The sequence below is a fragment of the Panicum virgatum genome, chromosome 4K (assembly GCF_016808335.1).
Source record: "Panicum virgatum strain AP13 chromosome 4K, P.virgatum_v5, whole genome shotgun sequence".
Classification (NCBI taxonomy): Eukaryota; Viridiplantae; Streptophyta; class Magnoliopsida; order Poales; family Poaceae; genus Panicum; species Panicum virgatum.
This window is the reverse complement of record NC_053139.1, coordinates 23,905,130-23,925,622: the sequence shown is the minus strand read 5'-3', so window position 1 is coordinate 23,925,622 and position 20,493 is coordinate 23,905,130. Positions and strand designations below refer to the sequence as shown.

The window sequence follows — 20,493 nt, the reverse complement described above, 5'->3', positions numbered from 1 at the left end:
ACCCAAATTGATCCGAGATCTTGTACTCATCAAGCATTGTTCTTGCGGCCTCAATGAGAGTTCTATTTTTCCTCTCAACAATTCCATTTTGTTGAGGGGTGTATGGAACCGAGAACTCATGACCAATGCCCTCTTCATCTAAAAACTCTTCTACGTTAGTGTTCTTGAATTCGGTGCCGTTGTCACTTCTCACTTTCTTGATCTTAGTCTCAAATTCATTTTGAGATCTTTTTGCAAACTTCTTGAAGGTCTCTTGCACTACACTTTTGTCATGCAAAAAGAATACCCAAGTAAAACGAGAATAATCATCAACAATGACAAGACCATATTTGTTACCACCAATGCTAATGTACGCCACCGGACCAAAGAGATCCATATGTAGAAGTTCAAATGGCTTGACGGTGGTGATAATACTCTTCGATGGATGTGGAACACCAACTTGCTTCCCGACTTGACATGCACTACAAACACGATCTTTCTCAAAAGAAACATTTGTTAGTCCTAGGATGTGATCCCCCTTTAGAAGTTTGTTGAGATTTCCCATCCCAACATGAGCTAGTCGGCGATGCCATAACCAACCCAAGCTAGACTTTGCTATCAAGCAAGCGTCAAGTTGAGCCCTCTCTTGAGAGAAATCCACAAGATAGAGCATTCCCTTGAGCACCCCCTTGAAAGCAACGGAGTCATCGCTTCTAATGACTGTTACACCCTCGTTAGTGAACAAACAATTGAAGCCCGAATCACAAAGTTGTGAGATGGACAACAAATTGTAACCAAGTGACTCAACTAAAAGAACTTTTGAGAGAGAGAACTTTGAGTTTAGATTAATGTTACCGGTACCAAGCACTCTTCCCTTTTGATTTCCCGCAAAGGTAATGAAATGATCTCCACTTGATGCGGTTATAGTTTCGAACATACTCCTTTCTCCGGTCATATGATTTGTGCATCCACTATCAATCACCCAAGTTGATCCACCGGAGGAGTATCCCTACAAAACAAAGTTACTCTTTTCTTTTAGGTACCCAATAATACTTGGGTCCTTTAATGTTAGTCACAAGAATTTTGAGCACCCAAACATGACTTTTTACTTTTGTGTTCCATGTATGATGTCCTACAAACTTGGCAACCACTTTACCACGGTGGTTCCTTGTCAAAACATAATCGGCGTAAAATGATACATGAGATGATTCTTGTGCCTTGATCTTGGTTGAGTTAGAGTGCTTGAACTTATCTTCTTTGAATGAAGATGCAACAATCTTAGCACCCTCATCACATGTTGTGCCTCTCTTGATGAATTTGACATGACCACTTTCTTGAATCACATCATTTGTCTTGTGAACGGGAGTGGTCATGTTTACTAGACCTCCTTGAGCACCCAAGGTGGTCTTGTCCTTGTTCTTGGTAAATGGAATGGCATGTGGAGTACCTTGCCCATTCCTACCAATTCCCTTACTTTTTTCGAACCCAAACTTGCTCATGTATCTTGACCCGAATCCCTTGGTGTGTTTCTCAAACTCACCTACCCTTGTTGAGGGATTTTTCTTGGGGACTTGAGTGTGTGGTGAAGCTTCTTCTTGCAACAAATGAGTGAGTCTAGAAATTTCTTTCTTCATTCAATTCATCTCAACAAGGTTAGTAGCACAAGTTTGAATATCAATATTAAAGCACCGTGCACATCCATTACTCGCAGAAGGACTAGATGAATTAGATGTCTCTCTAGTCTTAGAAGTACTTTCCCAAAGAGTATTAAATTGAACTTCAAGTGCCGTGTGATTAGCTTGTAAGCTTGTCATGCTCTCTTGAAGTTTCTCATTATCCTTCCTTAGAAAAGTGTTAGTGTCATTGACAAAAGAAAATTTTCTAGTCAAATCATCCACTATTTCTTTTTCACTAGAGAGTGACTCTTTTAACTCAAGAAGAGTGTCATCCTTGACTTTGATTGAGTTCACAAGCATCTTGTTTTCCTCCCTTTCATAGGCGAGGTCCTTTTCAAGAGCTTTGAATTTTTCTCTCTCAAGTCTAAGCAATTCTTCTTGTGTTTCAAGAGTCTCATCCGCTTCGTCTAGTTTCATAACTAATTTCATCATTTTAGTTGCGACCCCTTTAGCATATTTCTTGACTAGTTTAGCAACTTCTACTTCATTATCTATTTCATCATCCGATGAGTTTAGAGGTGTTACCTTGGAGTTTTTAGCCATGAGGCACATGATAGGATCTTCATCCTCATCATCGGTGAGATCTTCAAACAATCTTGTAGGATGTGGAGACGATGCCTTGAAAGCCATGGTTGCAACATCTTCTTTCTCGGACTCACTTTCTTATTGTGAATCTCATTCTTGGCCAAGGTGAGCTTCTCCGGCTTGCTTCTTGTATCTTGATCTATCTCTCTTGGATGAGCTTTCTTTGGTGTCTTTGTTCTTTTTCTTTTCTTCCAGGCAGTCGGCAATGAAATGCCCAACTTTGTTACACCCGAAACATGGCCTATTAGATCTTCTTCTTGGCTCAAACTTCTTGTTCTTCTCAAAGTTTCTAAAGTTGCTCTTCTTCATTACTCTTGTGAAGTTCTTGATAAAGAAGGTCATTTGCTCATCATCAAGCTCATTATCATCATCACTACTAGTGCCTTCAATTTTTGAGGATTGGTTTGCCTTTTCTTTGCCTTTTGACTTAGCTTGAAGTGCCAACCCACTATTCTTGGCAGCTTGTTCTTGAAGCTCGGCTAGATCTTGGTTAATCTTGACTCTCTTCAATTGATCATGGTAAGCCTCAATTCTTCCAAGAACATTCTCGGCGGTGAAGTGCTTGAATCCTCTTTCGGCTCTAATCAAGCTAGGTAGAGTAACATCCCTAGCCATATACACGGTCAAGAGCTTATCCACGATCTCACGGTCACCCCACTTGTCACCACCAAGAGATTTGATTTGATTTGTGATCTTCTTCATGCGGTTATACATCTCTTTCACACCTTCATCCTTCTTCATGGAGAATAAGCTCAATTCATCTTCCAAAGTTTTGATTCTTGATTCACGTACTTTTCTTGACCCTTGATGATTCACTAGGAGAGTGTCCCAAGCATCTTTGGCAGTTGGTTAATCCTCTATCTTGTCAAACTCTTCGGGACTCACGGATGTGTGCAGGATGTTCAATGCTTGAAAGTTCCTTTGTAGCACATATGTTTGAATCGATGTTGGAGTTTCATCTTCATCCGGAATTTCACATCCAACCTCCACAACTTTCCAAGGATCCTTGTGAATTGCATTCATGTAACCGAACATCTTAGTCTTCTATTGGTTATATCCGGTGCCATCAAAGAAAGGTGGCTTGCCCATATTAATTGATGCATTGTGCTCACTAGGTAGTGAAAATGTGTAGTCATGAGTAACTCTTCGATAGTCACCTTTGCCTTTTGACCTTGATGAGCTACCCTTGTTTGAAGAGCGTGAGGCTCTTCTCTTGGGATCGGTATCGGAGTCATCACTAGAATCTATGATAACTCGGGAGCTAGACTTTTTCTTCCTTTGCTCCTTCTTCTTTTTCCTCCATGCCTTCCACTCCTCATAAGACATCTCATCATCGGATGTCTCTTCTTCACTTTCTTCTCCACCATTCTTATACTTTCCCTTCTTGTTATTGTTGGATGGCTCTACATTCTTGTCTTTGTCTCTTTTATCACTGGGATCACCTTTTTCACCTTCATTAACCGGATTCTCTGGATTCTTTTCATCATCTGACATCTTGACCTCTCCGGATGGTTAAACCTTTTGAATGGAGAGCCTTGCTCTGATACCAATTGAAAGGATCTTAAGATGCCTAGAGGGGGGTGAATAGGCAATCTGCAATTTAAAACACTTAACAAAAATGTCAGACACAGACCAGCCCGGATATTCCGGGTTTTGTAATCCGGAGTATCCGGAGATATATCCGGAGTCTCCGGGTATGAACGACATGAAAGAAAACTGCAAGAATCTATATATAAAAAGTAGATCGAGCTAAAGTAAGAGTACCAGGGGTTTCTTAAGATTGATATCCAACAAACAGAACTCACTAGAAACTCAAGAGTGAGTAGATCGAGCTCAAACCCTAGAAATGAAGTCTCACAAGAAAATAGCAAAGAAATCAATTAAACTAACACAAAGGAGACAAGGATTTGTTTCCCGAAGTTCGCACCTGAAGGTGCTACGTCTCCGTTGAGGATGGATTCAAGAGACGGTGCTCAAGAACCCCCTATGCTCCTCTTCCAAGGGCGAGATCACCTCTCAAGCCCAAGGTTACTTACTATGGATTCTTCAGCGAGGAATGGAGCTTACAAACTTCTTGTGCAGCTCACAATCTTGATTGAGCAATCACAAGCACGCCTAGCCTTCTAGGAGCACAAGGCTCCAAGAGTAACAAACTTGAATCCGCAGGCTTGACCAAAAACAAGTGCTCAAGAGATGGGAATGAGGCTCACTTGCTCGAATCCTCGCTCTTGCTTGCTTCTCACTCAAATCCCTCAAGGGAATCACTCAAGAATGGAGAAAAGAGAGTGAGAGAGCTCTTTCTTGGCTTAGGTTTGAGTTCAGCTCGTCAAAGTGGCAAGAGAGAGGGCTGAAGGGGTAAGGTGGGGGTATTTATAGTCTTCAGCCCAAAAATAGCCGTTGGGCGAAAGGGTACCCGGAGACTCCGGGTATATTCCCGGAGACTCCGGGTATATTCCCGGAGACTCCGGGCAACTCTAGTTTTTTAGCCCGGAAACAGCACCCGGACACTCCGGGCAAAGGGGTCCGGAGTATCCGGCCCTATACCCGGAGTATCCGGGTTAGCCAGAAAAACTTCGATTTTTGCTCTCTTGAATTGTTTTGTGGCTCACAATTATTTGTCTAGGTTCTCTTGAGCACTGGTTTCAAGTCAACACCTTTGAATTAAGTCCCTCTTGATAGTACGGCGTCCCTATACTCAAATTTCAAAAATAAAATCTAATTCCATGAGTATGCTTGAACACCCCCTTTTTCATTTCCTTTTTGAGGGGCCATACGTCATCACTTGATTCATCTATAAATATTCATCACCTGCATACATGCTTAATTACACAATTAAATATACATGTGTTTTGTCATTATTCACCAAAACCCACCTAGGGGCCTAGATCACTTTCAGTATGGAGATCTGTGTGAATAAGAATCAGCATGACCTCATCACAGCCGGGTCTTAACACTGACGATCTGTAATACGACCCGACAGTGATAAGTGGTCATCACTGCCAAGTTCATTGGGAGCCGACGGAGATATAGACTATCACCGCCAGTTTGGTTCAAATCGGTGGTAATAGACTGTTTGCAATGACCATATCTGTAGTAGTGCTATATGCCTATATCCGAAGAAAACGTGTTATATCAAGCCACGGCATCCAAAATTTGCATATTAATTTGACATTCAACCACAAATTACACATTAGTTAGCTCCGCATGCAACTCTCAATTGTGCATGTCGGTTCTGATTTTACATCAATTTTGCATCCGTGTCATATCGGTTGAATTTACAATCTGCCTGATAATGTATCATAGAAAACCAGTGGTGTAGGTACTGGCTTACGTCTAATCAAGTTTATGAAGAAACCCTCTACGTCGGTACATGGGCTAGCTATATGTGGTGGCAAAATTTGAAGGACACAAGTGACCTATAATTCCGAAGTACTTTATTATTCTTCTATTATTTCTTTAAAATATGGAAAGGCTGACTTATTAAATGATGCACTTGAGAAACATAATTAGAATGAAATAAACACCATTTACTTGACAAACATAATATATAGCACGATAAGACAACCTGTCTTGCTTATCATTTGCTGATAGTGGATATCTAGCGTCACCCCATTTCCTTAGAAAAAATATGCTCCGCTCGTTTGGGAGACTCGAGTCCTAATGCATGAGAGCTTTGAATCAAGAACATCCTTGCAGCAAAAACCAAAGGGAAAATTCGATTCATGCCACCACAACTCCGTGAAATTGGGTGTCATGTTGAAAATCATGTCACTCAATGGCATGATTTTCAACATGAGATCCAATTTCAAGAAATTGGAGTGGCATGGATCCAACTGACCCAAAACCAAATAGCATCATGATGCATGTCCCGTGTCCGTACCTGCAGCACATGGAATCTTTAATTCGTTCCGGAATTCTCTCCAAGAAATGAACAAATATAATCTTGCATCAGATGCTTGCTTGGGAAGACAAAACTACTAAGAGGAATGCCCCAAACGACAGTTCATAATGGACCAAGAAAAGGTAGAATAAGCAGAGCCCAAAACACGGTGGAGGGGTAGACGACGAGATTGGTTCCAACGACCCCATAAACAACTGCGCAACTGCCCACACTTTGGTCAGAAAGCGAGACAGCTAGCTCATCGCGCGTGGTGCGCCTTCGTCCGTACGTCAACCGCAGATCGCCAACGAGATCCACGATCAGGGAATGATGTTGAGAAGACCATGCCGTATTGCCGTTCTTTCGTCAGGCCAACCAACCGGCCAACCCCACCTCAGTGTACTGTGCTTCATTCCTCTCTCCGGATTAATGGTTATTATTACAAAATATTTGTGGCTGGATTGGCTTCCTTTAGTTTGATAAGTTATATTCTCTCCGTTTCAAATTGTAGTTCCGTTTCAAATTGTAGTTCGTTTAACTTTTTTTACCCTAAATTTGACCATTCGTCTTATTTAAAAATTTGTGCAAACGGAAGTAGTATAGGTCTCGCTGCGGTGCGTGAACTGATCATAGCTTAAACTAGTTACTCCTCCGTCCTGTAATATAAGGCATTCTAGCAATGTTACGATAGATTAATAGAGAAAACAAAAGACGTATGTACCCTCCAAGAGCTCTTAGTAAGATTAAGCGGCGAGGGAAAAAATAAGAAAGATAAGTATGCAACAAAGAGCTATGGAGAATTAAATGATTTCCTTTTTAATCTTGTCCAAAACTCCTAGAATGTCTTATATTTAGGTACGAATTTGAACCATTCAAGACCTTACATTCCACGACAGAGGGAGCAGGTTTATTTTGATTGAAAATGTCCATCAGGATTAGAATATTCGTATAGTACGGGGGCTTGTGTTTGTGTCTAATTATTTTGAAACCATTAAGCAAAAAGTTATGAATATAAATTGTTCGAGTGGTAATGTTGTGCCTATTGCAACGAGGCACAATGGTTACTTTCTTAATTTTAAGATACGGCAACCTAGTATTATAAAGGTGCCTATAAAAAAGCGTGCGTATATGTATTTATCGAGGGTGAGTGTGCAGGGTTTAAGGCATGTACAACGCACTGTAGGAAGTCGTAGACATGCAACGAATTTTTTGCAAAGAACCCCCCCCCCCCGACGTGCAGTTACTGCCCACCCGTCGACTCGTTCATCTACAAGTTTTTCTCGTGCTCCCAGGCGAATCAACGAGGAACCCAACCGTTGTACAACTCGCTGTGGGGAGACGGTGGAGGCACAGGATCCGTTGTGCAGTGGAGGGGGATTCATTTGGCATCACGAACTGCGTGCATAAAACTCCATCGCCCTCCATTCGACCTGAACCAGCGACATCCTACACCGCTGCTCGCCTGTTCTTCACCGGTATCTTCTCCCCCGCGAGATTCCCGCCACCATGATGCATCCCCAGTGCAAGTAAAAAATAAGTAAAACAGAATCATCTCGTCGTCCTCTTTCTTTCCCCCCAAATTTCAAGCCCTCTTGTGCCCTAAATCGTCATCAATTTGACTCACACCGAGCTTCTGTCCGCCAGCCATGAATAAGCTCGACCACCATGATGCATCCTCGGTGCAAGTAAGAGGTAAATCGGAACCCCTCATCGTCCTCTTTCTTTTTCTCCAATTTCCAAACCCACTCATGCCCTAAATCATCGGTAATTTGACTCATAGCGAGCTCCTATCCACCAGCCATGGAGAAGCTCGACCACCATGATGCATCCCCGGCAGTAAGAGGTAAAACGGAACTCCCTCGTCGTCCTCTTTATTTTCTCCCAAACTTCAAGCCCTCTCATGCGCTAAATCAACGGCAATTTGACTGAGAGCGAGTTTCAATCCGCCAGCCATGGAGGAGCTCGAGTTTTTCAACCGGCAAGAGTCATGCGAATTTGGTAGTAAGAGTATGCACTAGATCACTATAATTTCTGTGTCAAAGGATGAATTAAACACCTTGTAGACAGCCAAACAGACAATCTATTGTATAAGATGTCTGTTTATGCGAAAGAGACGATAGTTGTCTACACTATTGTACTTGTCCTTATACCGATGTGCAGGGGAGTACAATATTGTGGTGTTAGAGCATCTCCAAGAGATCAGGTATTATGTTAGCTAAATTTGGAGTTTTGACCCCTTTGTAAAAATAGAAGACATCATAAAACCATGAGGTAATCCAAGAGACTATGCAAAATTTGATGGCTATAATCAAGACAATGTCCACGTCTGCTATCTCGTTGAGATTTCCGATTCTTTTTTTTTTCTGTTGCAGACCCTGCCGCCGCCTGGATGAGTCGCGAGCAGACGTCGCTACGCTGGAGAATTCGATCAGTGACGCCGCCACATGTGACATGCCTGGATGACTTGCTACGCCTTCGATTCGTCATGAAATCCATGCGGGACTTGCCGCGCAGGAGACGACATGCAGCAGCTTCGACGCGGAATCCATTTTCTTTGGTCGGCGCTGCATGGGGACTCGGCGGCCTCGACATGGCGACTACGGCGGCGTCGAGATTGGAACAAGGCGGCGCCGATTTGGTCGGGGGAACAGAATCGCAGCGCGATTTGGTGGAGAAAAGCAGAGGGGCGCGCGCGGGAAGGTGAGAGCAGCAAAATGGTGCGGTTGCCAGGGGAGCGCGCGGGGGAGGGAGGCGATGGCGAGCGCAGCGCGCTCGGCAATCTTCCCGAGCGGAGATGCCGGGATACCCAGCGAGAAAGAAAACCGAGCTGCAAGGCGATTCTGTTGGATCAGCGTTTTTCTCTCTTTTTTCTATTTTTAGCCAACAATGGGAGGAAGGCGAGTCTCTTGAGATGCTGTTAGTCTCGGTTGACGTCCACAAAAGGAAGGATATCAAATTAGCTTCTTTGATGACTTCACTGATTAGGTTGCACTCGAAGTTAGTTTAGTGTTGGACCACACCCTCAATTCTGAAGATGTTGACATTTCTGTAAAGGGTTAGCATCTACCATCAGGATTTATTTCAACAAAGAACTCCCACGTCCATGGAACCTGTAGAATTGGCAAGTTGATGTAACAAACTTCGGAGTTTAACTCTAAACAATTACCCAGGTGTTCCTAGTTGTTAATCCGCAGTTATACTTCTCTATTTCTTTAGTGTTCTTGCTTCACCATATGTAAATCAACTGATTGAACGTGCTTCAATCAAGTCTTCCGGGATAACGGCTGAGGAACTTTCCCATGGGCGAATGGGCCCACATGTCAGTGGGCAAGTTCCGTAGAGGGGGCTCTGGTCCGCTTTTAACCAGGGTTCACAATTTCGTTTCACTGTAGCGAATTTCGTTTTTTTGACCAAAGTTTGACTTTTATATTTTTGAATTTGAAACCGAAATCACAAACTTTCCGGACCGAAATTTGTTTCCCGGTGTTCACCGAAAACGGAAAAAATCACCGAAATTCGGTAATTTCCCGCTGAAATTGTTAACCCAGCTTTTAACTCAGGTGCATTGCTTTTTCACAGCCATATAAAAATCGACATGGTTTTTCCTAGTATTGGACAGTTGGACAGTGTGACCTTTCGCCTTCAGCGCTTTTGCAGGGAAAATCTATTATTCGCCCATGTGAGTAGAGCTCGCGACGTCGCAAATTAAGGCGCCGGTCATCTTCCCCGGCGAGCCGCGGCAACCGGACTTCGGGAAGGTGGGGTTGCCAAGGCAGTGGTGGTCACCAGCGGCCTTAGAAGCGGGGGCAGGGGGTGAAAGAGAAGACTGGCGGCGGTTGCGGATATTGCAAGTAGTTGCAGCGATGCCGCTGACAGGGACAGTGGCTTGACATCCGGTGGGTTAAGGACCGGATCGGGGAGCTTAGGTCGGATGCCATTAGCAGCGGCGGTGGTGGAACGCGGCGACGGAGGCGCCCAACCAGGGGGGGGGGGGCTCGGCGCCTGCAGACGAAATAACAATTGCATAGGTTACGGATAGATGTCCCTTTTTGCATGCCATCCACATATATTTAAATGAAGAATTGATCATTAGAATGTCCAAAAGGACTCAGGAGGGACAGAGGCCTTTTGCATGCCACCCGCATATATTTGAATGAAGACTTTATTATTAGAATGTCCAAAAAGGCCGGGGAGGAACTGAGGACTCTTTTGCATGCCACCCGCATATATTTAAATGAAGACTTTGTTTTTGAGTACGCAGTACAATGTAGACGCTCACAACACGCACACACACTCATCCCTTTGAATATACGTACGCAAACCCTACCCCTATGAGCACCGCCGAAGGACTTGGACCGGCAGATCTGGAGATTTCTGAAGTCACCATTGGCGCCTCGTTGTCGACGGGGACGTCGTTTACCACTTAAGCATAATGCCGGAAAATCCTGAAATAAATCCAGGAAAGTGCGAGCACTCGTGCCAAGTCGAGGACTTGAACCCGAGTGGGTAGGTTCTATCACAAGGGACCTAATGTGGCACCCCGGCCCAGGGCTTAATAGGATTAATAGGATACTCATACCAACAAGTTGCAACTTATTTTTCGGAAGCCGGTCTCCAAAGAACACCGAGGTTAAGCGTGCTTGGCCCGGAGAAATTTGGGGATGGGTGACCGACCGGGAAGTTCTTCCCGGGTGCGCACGAGTGAGGACAAAGTGTGCAGAAAAGACTGGTGTTGGTCTGTGAGAATAGTCTATGTCCTAGAAAGCAGCCAGATGTAAGCGGGCTCGGCCTCGGGGAGGCGGGACGTTCCAGAATGGTATCAGAGCCGACTCTCGCGGTTTCACGGGCACGTACGGGCGTAAGTGCGGAGGCATGAGCACGGGCGCGTGGGGGCACAGATGCCACCGGCATGTGCACGGGCGCGTGGCGGGTCAGTGCACGGGCATCTGGGATGCGCCGTTGGCACTGGACGCACAGACGTGGCATAGGGACCGTTGGCACTGGACGCACGGACGTGGCACATGGGCTGCTGGCACTGGACGTACGGGACTTGGCCAAGAGAGGACGTTCCTGGCTTGGGATTGACCGACGAGGACGTCAGTCTCTTAAGAGGGTGAGCATGTGACACCCCGGCCCAGGGCTTAATAGGATTAATAGGATACTCATACCAAAAATTGCAACTTATTTTCCGGAAGTCGGTCTCCAAAGAACACCGAGGTTAATCGTGCTTGGCCCGGAGAAATTTGGGGATGGGTGACCGACCGGGAAGTTCTTCCCGGGTGCGCACAAGTGAGGACAAAGTGTGTAGAAAAGACTGGTGTTGGTCTGTGAGGATAGTCTATGTCCTAGAAAGCAGCCAGATGTAAGCAGGCTCGGCCTCGGGGAGGCGGCCCCTGTGTTAATCGTGCTCGCTAATCAAGTGTTTAATCGCTAATCATGACTTAAACGCGTCATTAGCGTTAATCGTGTTTGCTTAGTAAACATTGTTTTAGCCGTGTTCGTCTACGTTTTTCTCCTTGATCCGAGCTTCGAATCAACTTTCGTCCAAAACGAAAGTTGTAGATCTTCTCTTCCTCTACAACTTTTATTTTGGCCAAATTTCAAGTTCCTATATCAAATTTTGACTTTCGGGTGGTCAAACGCGAGTCAAATTTGGTCAAAATTCATTGAGCTCTACTGTTTTGCTCCTGTGCTTGCCACGGTGTCGCCCGGCGCTCATGCCGGCGACTGTGGCCGTTGGCGCGCCTCCTCTACGCGTCTGTCGTCGCGACGATCGACCGCCGAGCGAGCTCGAGCTTATCCGGTCGCGGTGCCGTCTCCGTTTTCCTCCCTTCCATCCTCTTCTCCTTCCTCGGAGCACGTCGAGCCGACGCGAGCAGAGCTCGTCGCGCCGGCCACTCCTTGCCGCCTCGTCTCGACTCCTCGCGCCCCCAACCTTCCTCGCCTCGCCCCGCACCCACGCCGCGCCGCTCCGACCTCGATTAGGCCATTAACCGGCCGGAATCGGGCCGCCGCCGCCCTCCGCCATCGTCGTCCGCCCCCGAAGCTTCGCCTCGCCGTTGAACTTCCCTCTCCGGCCGCCCTTCGACCGATTCGAGCCCGTGGTGAGCATCCCCGCAAGCTCCTCCTACTCCCCGGCCTCTTTTCCCCTTGATTCCGTGGCCGATGGCGTCGGAACGCCACCTCGCCGCCATGGCCGCCGCGCGCCACCGCCGGCGCACGCCGCGGGGCCCCTCTTGCGCGTGCCCGCCGGGCTTCCCTGGACGCGAGCCTGCCCCTCTCCCCGCCGTCCTTAGCCGCGCCGGCGAGGACACCGCGCGCCGTCGTCCCCCTGCCATGGCACCACCGCGGGCCACCTGCGTGCGCCCCTGCGCCGACCCTGGAGCGTGCCCTGCTCCGCCGGTCTGCCCGGGCCGCGGCCTTGCCGCGCCGCGCCGCCGGCCGGAGCGCCGCCGCCGCCGTGCCTGCACGTGGCCACGGCCACGGTGCGGGCAGAGCAGGGGAGGGTGCTGGGAGCTGGGCTCCCACTGACGTGTGGGGCCCGGCTGTCAGCCCCCCTTTTTTGTTTTGTTTTTATTTTTCCAGAAATTGTTTATTTTGGCTGGTATTTCATAAATGTGTATCAAATTGCAGAAAAATGCTAAAAATGCAAACTCAATTTTGTTAGGTTTCTAAAATTGAGATCTTCAGAAGAAAAATACTTGTGCATGGGAAATGTCACTTTTGCCCCTGCTAAAATTCGGGTTGTGTTTAAGCTAGTTTAATTAATACCGGTTGTTCTATTGCTCTAAAAATTGTGAAATTTATTCAATAGATTACTCGTTGCATGTGTAGTTCACTGAAAAATTTTCAGGTGCATAGCCTATGTGCATGTTTGTGGATCTTTTGTTGTTTGATTTTCTTTGCTAGGGTTAAAGAAATGCTTTTCTATATCAATAAATGTTGGTAATTTATTTATACACTCCTTATCAGTAGTTTTTCATGATAGAAAAGTTGTGCTACTAGATCCTTGCGGCTTGTTAAGTTTTTGTGTTTAGCTAGTTCCTAGCTTTAGTCTTTCTTTGCTTTCGCCGTGGCTAAGCAATGCCTTATTGCTTCTTTCTGTTTATGGTGCACCTAGCTTTCTTAAAGCAAGTTTAGTAGTGTTGTTGAAAGGAAACACTTCAGGCTAAACTAGGTTGGAAACTGAACCCTCCTAGTGGCGCCATGTCCTTCTTTTTGCTCGGTTCTCTTTAATTGCTAGATAAATGATTGCTAGTCATGTCTCTCTTTTAACCGCATGACATTGCATCATTTTGAAATACATCACATCTTGAGCACTCATGCGTCGCACTGTGTCCTAACTGTTGCATGGCATTCTTTTTTATACATGTAGACGCCGCGAACGAAGTCACCTACGAGCTGATCGCCGAACCGATCCAGGAGCCGCAAGCGGGAGAGCAGCAGGAGGACGCAGTCGAGCCCACTTCCGAAGAAGTTGCTAACCCCGCTGACCTGCAAGGCAAGCCCCAGAGCATAACCATAATTTAATTATTCAATGTTTATTTAAGTATTTGTGCATTTACGTTTATAGGAGTTGTATGAAACCCTAGTATGCATGTTTTTCCATAGGTACCGATGAGTCTCTACTAGTATGCAGGTCGTTAGTACTGCAATGCTTAAATAGGATTCGGTAGAAGTCGAGTGATTCATGTCCCTCGCGTGTTATAAGTCCTTGTTAATGGCAAAGTTACTGAAGGATGAACCAAGGAGGAAAAGAGAATTGGAGACCGGGCGGAAATGAGTTGGAATATGGATATGGAATAGATGAGAAAGTGAACTTCCGCTTGTGTCGATTGAGGACCGTACCGTTGTTGGCCCTGATGACTGAGGATTGAACAGTACTAACCACATGCCGGGAGTAGGAGGTAGTCGAAACCGGTAAGCTCATTACTTGAGTCACAACGATACTTTGAATCACGACTTGCTACTCTGGGAGTGGGATGATGGCGGGTGTTGTAGTCGCCCTCGGTTCCACTGGGTGTTCGCCGTGTGGGGCTCCTCACCCGGGTTTCGGCAGGTGTGATTCAGACGTCGGGGTGATGATATGAACAGTTGACGTGTGTGGCCCGACGGGGTTGCATGTGTCGTGTGAGTTAGGTCCACCTTGCAAGGTTAAATCGGATCGATTCGCCGTCTCTCTCGGTTAAGAGAACCTTGGTCACTGCATCACATCATAGTAAGAAGTGGAATAAGCATTGAAAGGTGAAGATGGAATGTTGTTTCTGTTGTTTTGAAGAATTAATCTGATCTACCATGTGTGCTCTAAATACTTAAGCAAATCTAGTTGGTATTCGATATATTAAACTTGAGCTAAAATATTGAAAGCAAGGATTCACTACTAGCGGCGTTTCAGCAAAACAAACCCCAGAGCCAAAAGCCTGCATGTCTAGGAGTCGGCTAAGTATATACCATAGTCGGGTAAGTCTTGCTGAGTATTAGTATACTCAGGGTTGTTGTTGTAACCCTTCTGAGCAGGGTGTGTTCCCGCAGACTTCGAGGATGTATGTACGTCCTGGATTGGACAATCGCTTCCTCCTGGGTGGACCGTCGAGTGGGCCCCGTCTTCCCTGTGAAGATCGGGCAGGTTGGCATCACATCGGTGGGCAGGATGTGGAGCTCACCTTGTATCGTCATCGTGGTTATCGTATTGTATTTCGAACTCGGTTTTAAACTTCCGCTGTGTTTTTGAACTCTGTCGTTTGTACTTAAAGCTTTTATGTAAAATCTGTGTTGTAAATTAATTTGAGGATTTCTGTATGCTGGTATCACCTGTGCTCGTCTTCGTACGGGTCTGCTAGTGTAATTGTGATCCTGGAGTACAGTAGTTTAATCGGGATTTACCCGACAGCCTGTCAGATTACACCATTTTAAGTGCACAGTAACTTGATTAAATATTAAGATGATGGTTAGCACACTTAAGCCGGTTTAATTTGGGCGGTGCTGCTACACCTAACCAACTGATCTATGATCAGTTCGATTATTAGAATGTCCAAAAAGGCTCAAGAGGAGCTGAGGATCTTTTTTTCTTAAGAAATAGGAAGGAACACCCCTCATGGTTATATATTAAGAAATGACAGAAGATATTTATATGTGAAATAAAGAAAAAAAAGGCAAGCAAATGGAAGAAATCTAGCCAGTTGGTAATGTCTGGGAAGTTAGTCAAGTTACTATTTTTTCCCCTTGATGTATAAGATATTTTCATCTGTATTGTTTCATTCAGTGGCCGTTCTATCTCTTTATTTCTTTATTCGCTTATTTCAAGAATAGAATTACAAGATACACCGATCTTGCCTAGTTGGTTTAGATTTTTTTTCAAAAATTATTATACCGTATGAAAAAATTAACACGAGGGATCAATAGTACCTATAGATTTTGATAACATATAATTAACACGAGGGATCAATAGTACCTATAGATTTTGATAACATATCAGGTGCAAATCAATCTCTTCGTGCAACCGTGCAAACTTCTAATTTGGGCCACATGATCAACATCTAAGTGGCCATGGGATTGCGTAATTTTACACTTAATCGCTCATTTCTAATCATACTTTTGCAAATCCCCCTCTCCCTCCATATGATACACGCCTCTACAGTTTTTAGCGACCTACTCCCATCAGTCCCTCACACGTATGTGTTTTCTCAAGGATTTTCAATAATTGTGCTAAAAAAAGGATTTTCAATAATTATTAATTTGCCGTTTTCCACTTCCTTATTTTAAATTAAATTTTTATATATTCTGAAAAAAGCAATAAGATTTACAAAATGTGGCAGGAGCTTAATAATAATTTTGCTACATGATCCTGCGTGTCCTGCGTTGGACATTATGGGCCAAATCAATAATTGCTCGAACCCATCCCTATTGGCACTGTGCTGTATCATAAACAAAGAGAAGCGCGCATAACTGTTGCAATATTCTTTTACCAAAAAAACTGTTGCAATATTTTCTTTTTTATTATAAAACATAAATATAAAATACATATTTACTACAGTACCAGTTTATTTCACGTTTGCCTTTGACCGATGCTACCACGCGCTTTCCTCAAAAGCTAGAAAAATCGCGCGTCAGGGCACGCAGTCTTCATGTTTTCGCGCCCCACGTGACGTCAAAAAATATATTGGTGGTGGCAACCGGCAACTCCTGATTCCTGAAGCTAAGCGGAGCCGCCGGCGTCCCCTGCAACCCCTGCTCCTCGGTTATATAAACCCCACATGGCCACACCATCGCCACGGCAGATCTAAGATCCAGCACAGAGAGTGAGCATCTCTCTCACATATACACTTGTAGGTACACATCGATCGCACGAGCATGGCAGCAGGGGCAGCGGCTAACCAGACGGCCGCCGCGGGCGACGGCGGCGGCGGCGCCGACGAGTGGCGGGTGGCGGTGCACCCGGGCGACGGGGCCGAGCACGAGAACGCCAGGGGCGGCGGCGGCCGGCAGCGGGCGTGCTGCGCGCCGGCATTTTTGGCGGCGGCGTGGCTGCGGGTGCTCTCGCTGGCGGCCGCGGCGCGGGACAGGGCGGCCGGAGTCGCGAGGGCGGCGTGGAGGATCGGCGCCGACGACCCGAGGAAGGTGGCGCACGGGTTCAAGATGGCGCTCGCGCTCGCCCTCTGCTCCGTGTTCTACTACGTCCAGCCGCTCTACGCCTTCACCGGCCACAACGCCATGTGGGCCGTCCTCACCGTCGTCGTCGTCTTCGAGTACACCGTCGGTAATAAGCGCGTCATCAGACTGTTTACTCTCTTCTCGATCGCCCTATTCAAAATGACACAAAATCGTCACTGAAAATGGATCGGATTTGTCCGTGCCCAGGCGGTTGTCTGTACAAAGGGCTGAACAGGGCCATGGCGACGGTGACCGGCGGCGGGATGGCCCTCGGCGTGCAGTGGATGGCCAGCAGGTCCGGCAAGGATTTGGAGCCCATCATCGTCAGTGGATCTCTATTTGTTTTTGGTGCGTTCGTCATCCATGTCGATCACAACCACAGGCACACATTTGCTTGTTGCAGTTCCCCTGACCAGCCTAACGATGCGCAGCCTCGGCGGCCACCTACTCGCGGTTCATGCCGACCATGAAGGCTCGATTCGACTACGGCGTCACCATCTTCATCCTCACCTACACGCTCGTCGCCGTCGGCGGGTACCGCGTCGACGAGGTGGCCTACATGGCGCGGCACCGCCTGACGACCATCGCCATCGGCGCCGCCATCTGCTTCGCCGTCTGCGCGCTCATCTTCCCGGTCTGGGCGGGGAAGGAGCTGCACGACCAGGTCGCCCGCAACATGGACAAGCTCGCCGCCGCCGTCGAGAGCTGTGTCGAGGACTTCTTCTCGGAGTCGGAGGCCGCCGGCACCGGGCCGGCGAGGCGGGCGCTCTCGGAGAGGTCGCAGGGGTACCGCGCCGTGCTCAACGCCAAGGCGTCGGAGGACTCGCTGGCCAACTTGGCTAGGTGGGAGCCCGCGCACGGCGACTTCGGCTTCCGCCACCCGTACCCGCTGTACCAGAAGATCGGCGCCGCCATGCGCTGCTGTGCCTACTGCGTCGACGCGCTCGCTGCCTCCGTCGGCACGGAGGCGCAGGCACTGCCGCAGGTCAAAAGGCACCTCGCCGGAGCGTGCGCCGCCCTGAGCCGGCATTGCGCCGCCGTGCTCCGCGAGGCCTCCGGCTCCGTCGCGTCCATGACGAGGTCCGCCCGCCTCGCCCTCGTCATGGGGGACATGAACACAGCTGCGCAGGAGCTGAGAGACGAGCTGAGATGCCTCGCCGCGCTACTGGAAGATGACGACTTCTCGGACACGGAGCACGACCAGAACACTGAAGCACCGGCGCCGCCGCTCATCGAGGTGCTGCCCCTGTTCACCGCCGCCTCCCTCCTTCTGGAGATCTGCACGAGGGCGGAGGGCGTCGTCAGCGCCGTCGACAACCTGGCCACGACGGCCAAGTTCAGGAAGGCGGACGACGAGGAGGAGAACGCGCTGGACGTCGAGGCGGCCGTGCCCCCCGCCACCGCCTGGAGCACCACCCTCACAGTAGAAGTGCCGCAAGAGACACACGCCAAGGTCGCAGACCACGAGAAGACGGAGATGGCGGCCGACCAGATCAGCTCCGACGGAACACCTCGGGACCAGGTCGGCGAGCTCATCAAGGTGCTCATGCGGCGGCGGAGCACCAAGAAGTGGCCGCGCGGGGACGCATGGGTGTCCCCGAGGCCCCCGCTGGATTTCGTGGTTCACGCACCCAGCCCGAGGAGCAGGTCCATGGAGCTCACGGGCCACGCGCAGGTGGCGCCAAGCCCCAGGCACCACCACCGCTCCGCCGACCTCGCCGGCCACCCACCGGTGGCGCCCAGTCCGAGGAACCGGTCCGTGGACTCGGCCAGCCATGGGCCTGCCATGCCAAGCCCCAGGAACCGGTCTATGGACTTCGCCAACCATGGGCCTGTCTTGCCTAGCCCAAGGCATCGCAGCATACTTGGGATGGCCTGATCCATCAAAAACGAAAAGAGCTATGTTTTTTTCTCTCTCCAAACTCCAAATTAGGCAAAGTATGTATCTACCTCCATACGATCGCTTCGACATGTTGCAATACAATTTCGTATTTGGAGTTATTTCTGATAACATCCATTTGGAGTAACTTCCGCGTCCAGTTGCAGCGTGTGACTCTAAGCATATTATATTCTTATAAAACATGTAGAAACATAAAACCTTGTGGAACAATGAGGATCAATGCTACATAAATGCATAGAAATAGATATTTTATCCTTTATCCATCTATGGTCATCGCAGGTATCAAAAAAAGAGACAAGGACCTAATTCATCTAGTTGTTCTAACTAGGTAATTATACCCTGCTACGGACAAAGTTGCTATAAGTATTGGATATATATGGGTACTCGTACGTTAATTTGTAGGAATCTATGTGATCAAAACGTGGATGGAGAGGCTTAGTCCGAGTCGCATATGGGATGGAATAAGACCCATCTGTCGATGATACAAGACGGGCCAAACCAAACAGATCAAACCAAAAATTTAGGTGTGAATTTTACTCGCTTTAGAAATAGGTATAGAAAAAAAATGATATGTTATTAATTGAATTCTTTATCAGTGAATACTCATTTGGTCGAGGTCTTCCAAACATGTTGACGGTAAAACGAGATTTATCAACTGCCAACAACAACCAACGACCGCAAATGTAGTCTTGGACGCCCTCAAGCCCCACAGTGTCATCATCCACCGAGTGCCATGCGCTTTAGATCATTAGCATGGGAGGTCAATATCTCGATCCTATCAAAACCCCTATTGATCAACGACATGCATGCCGGTTCAGGATTTATAAAGAACTCCTTACGCAAAATAGACGTTTTGATCTCTAAACTTTGAACTAAGGGTCAATTTTATCCCTTAACTTTCAGATGGACCAATATAATCCCTCAACTTTTGTTTTTGGGTTAAATTCATCTTTGTGCTATAGTATACTCCATAATAACACGAGATTTATGCAAAAAGTCCACTTTACCCTTGTCTCCTTCCCCTTCTAAATTACTCAACAATTTATTATTACCAAAAAATATTTAGCCAATGCTAGCAAATTATTGTAGTGGCATGAGCATAAGTGCATTTAGAAGCCGAACATCACAAGTGTTAAATTTGTAGCAAAAAAATTATTTATCCATGCATCGCATTGTATTGCAGCCCATGAAGAGTGAAAATTAAAAGGAGAGGAAGAAGAAGCTAAGGATAAAAATGATGTTTTGCATTTATATAATGTTATTATGGAGTATAATATCATCATAAGAATAGATATGACCCTAAAATGGTATTTGAGGGACTATATTAGCCAATCTAAAAGTTGAGGGACAAATTTGAGTCTTACAATAGAGTTATGGGACCAACTTGGCTATTTTGCCAACTCCTTAACCTTTATACATTTGTCAACCCATAATCCTTTTTTTTAAATAGAAATCTACACTGTTAGCCCCTCAAACTAAGTTTCAATTTACATTGAAGCCTTAGAAACCTTTAGAAGTTCATGTCTTTCACATTTTAGCTCCTTTTTTTTAGAGATTTATGTGCACACGTGATCCTAGTGGTGAGAAAATAATTGTTGCTCTAGTTGTCTAATAATAGCACAAATAGTTTATAATGTATTAAAATTTTAAAATCTTGTTTTATGCAATGTGATATATAGTCTTTGCATGTAGCAATGCACAAGCATTTTTTATTAATTTAATTATAACTAGCAAATATATCTGTACATTGCTACGGACGAAATCGTATAAATATATTCATTAACATAGTATAATACTAAAAATGTTTTTTAGGAAATATGTAC

General features: G+C 46.6%; 1 protein-coding gene across 1 annotated transcript; it reads left to right on the top strand.

The window, feature by feature from the left end:
- Window positions 1-16,405: 16,405 nt before the first annotated feature.
- On the top strand, window positions 16,406-18,777 carry LOC120703520 (aluminum-activated malate transporter 10-like). The gene is made up of 3 exons (XM_039987630.1): window positions 16,406-16,876; window positions 16,978-17,118; window positions 17,202-18,777. The coding sequence occupies exons 1-3, from the start codon at window positions 16,471-16,473 to the stop codon at window positions 18,647-18,649; spliced, it is 1,995 nt and encodes a 664-aa protein (XP_039843564.1). The 5' UTR covers window positions 16,406-16,470; the 3' UTR covers window positions 18,650-18,777.
- Window positions 18,778-20,493: the final 1,716 nt, after the last annotated feature.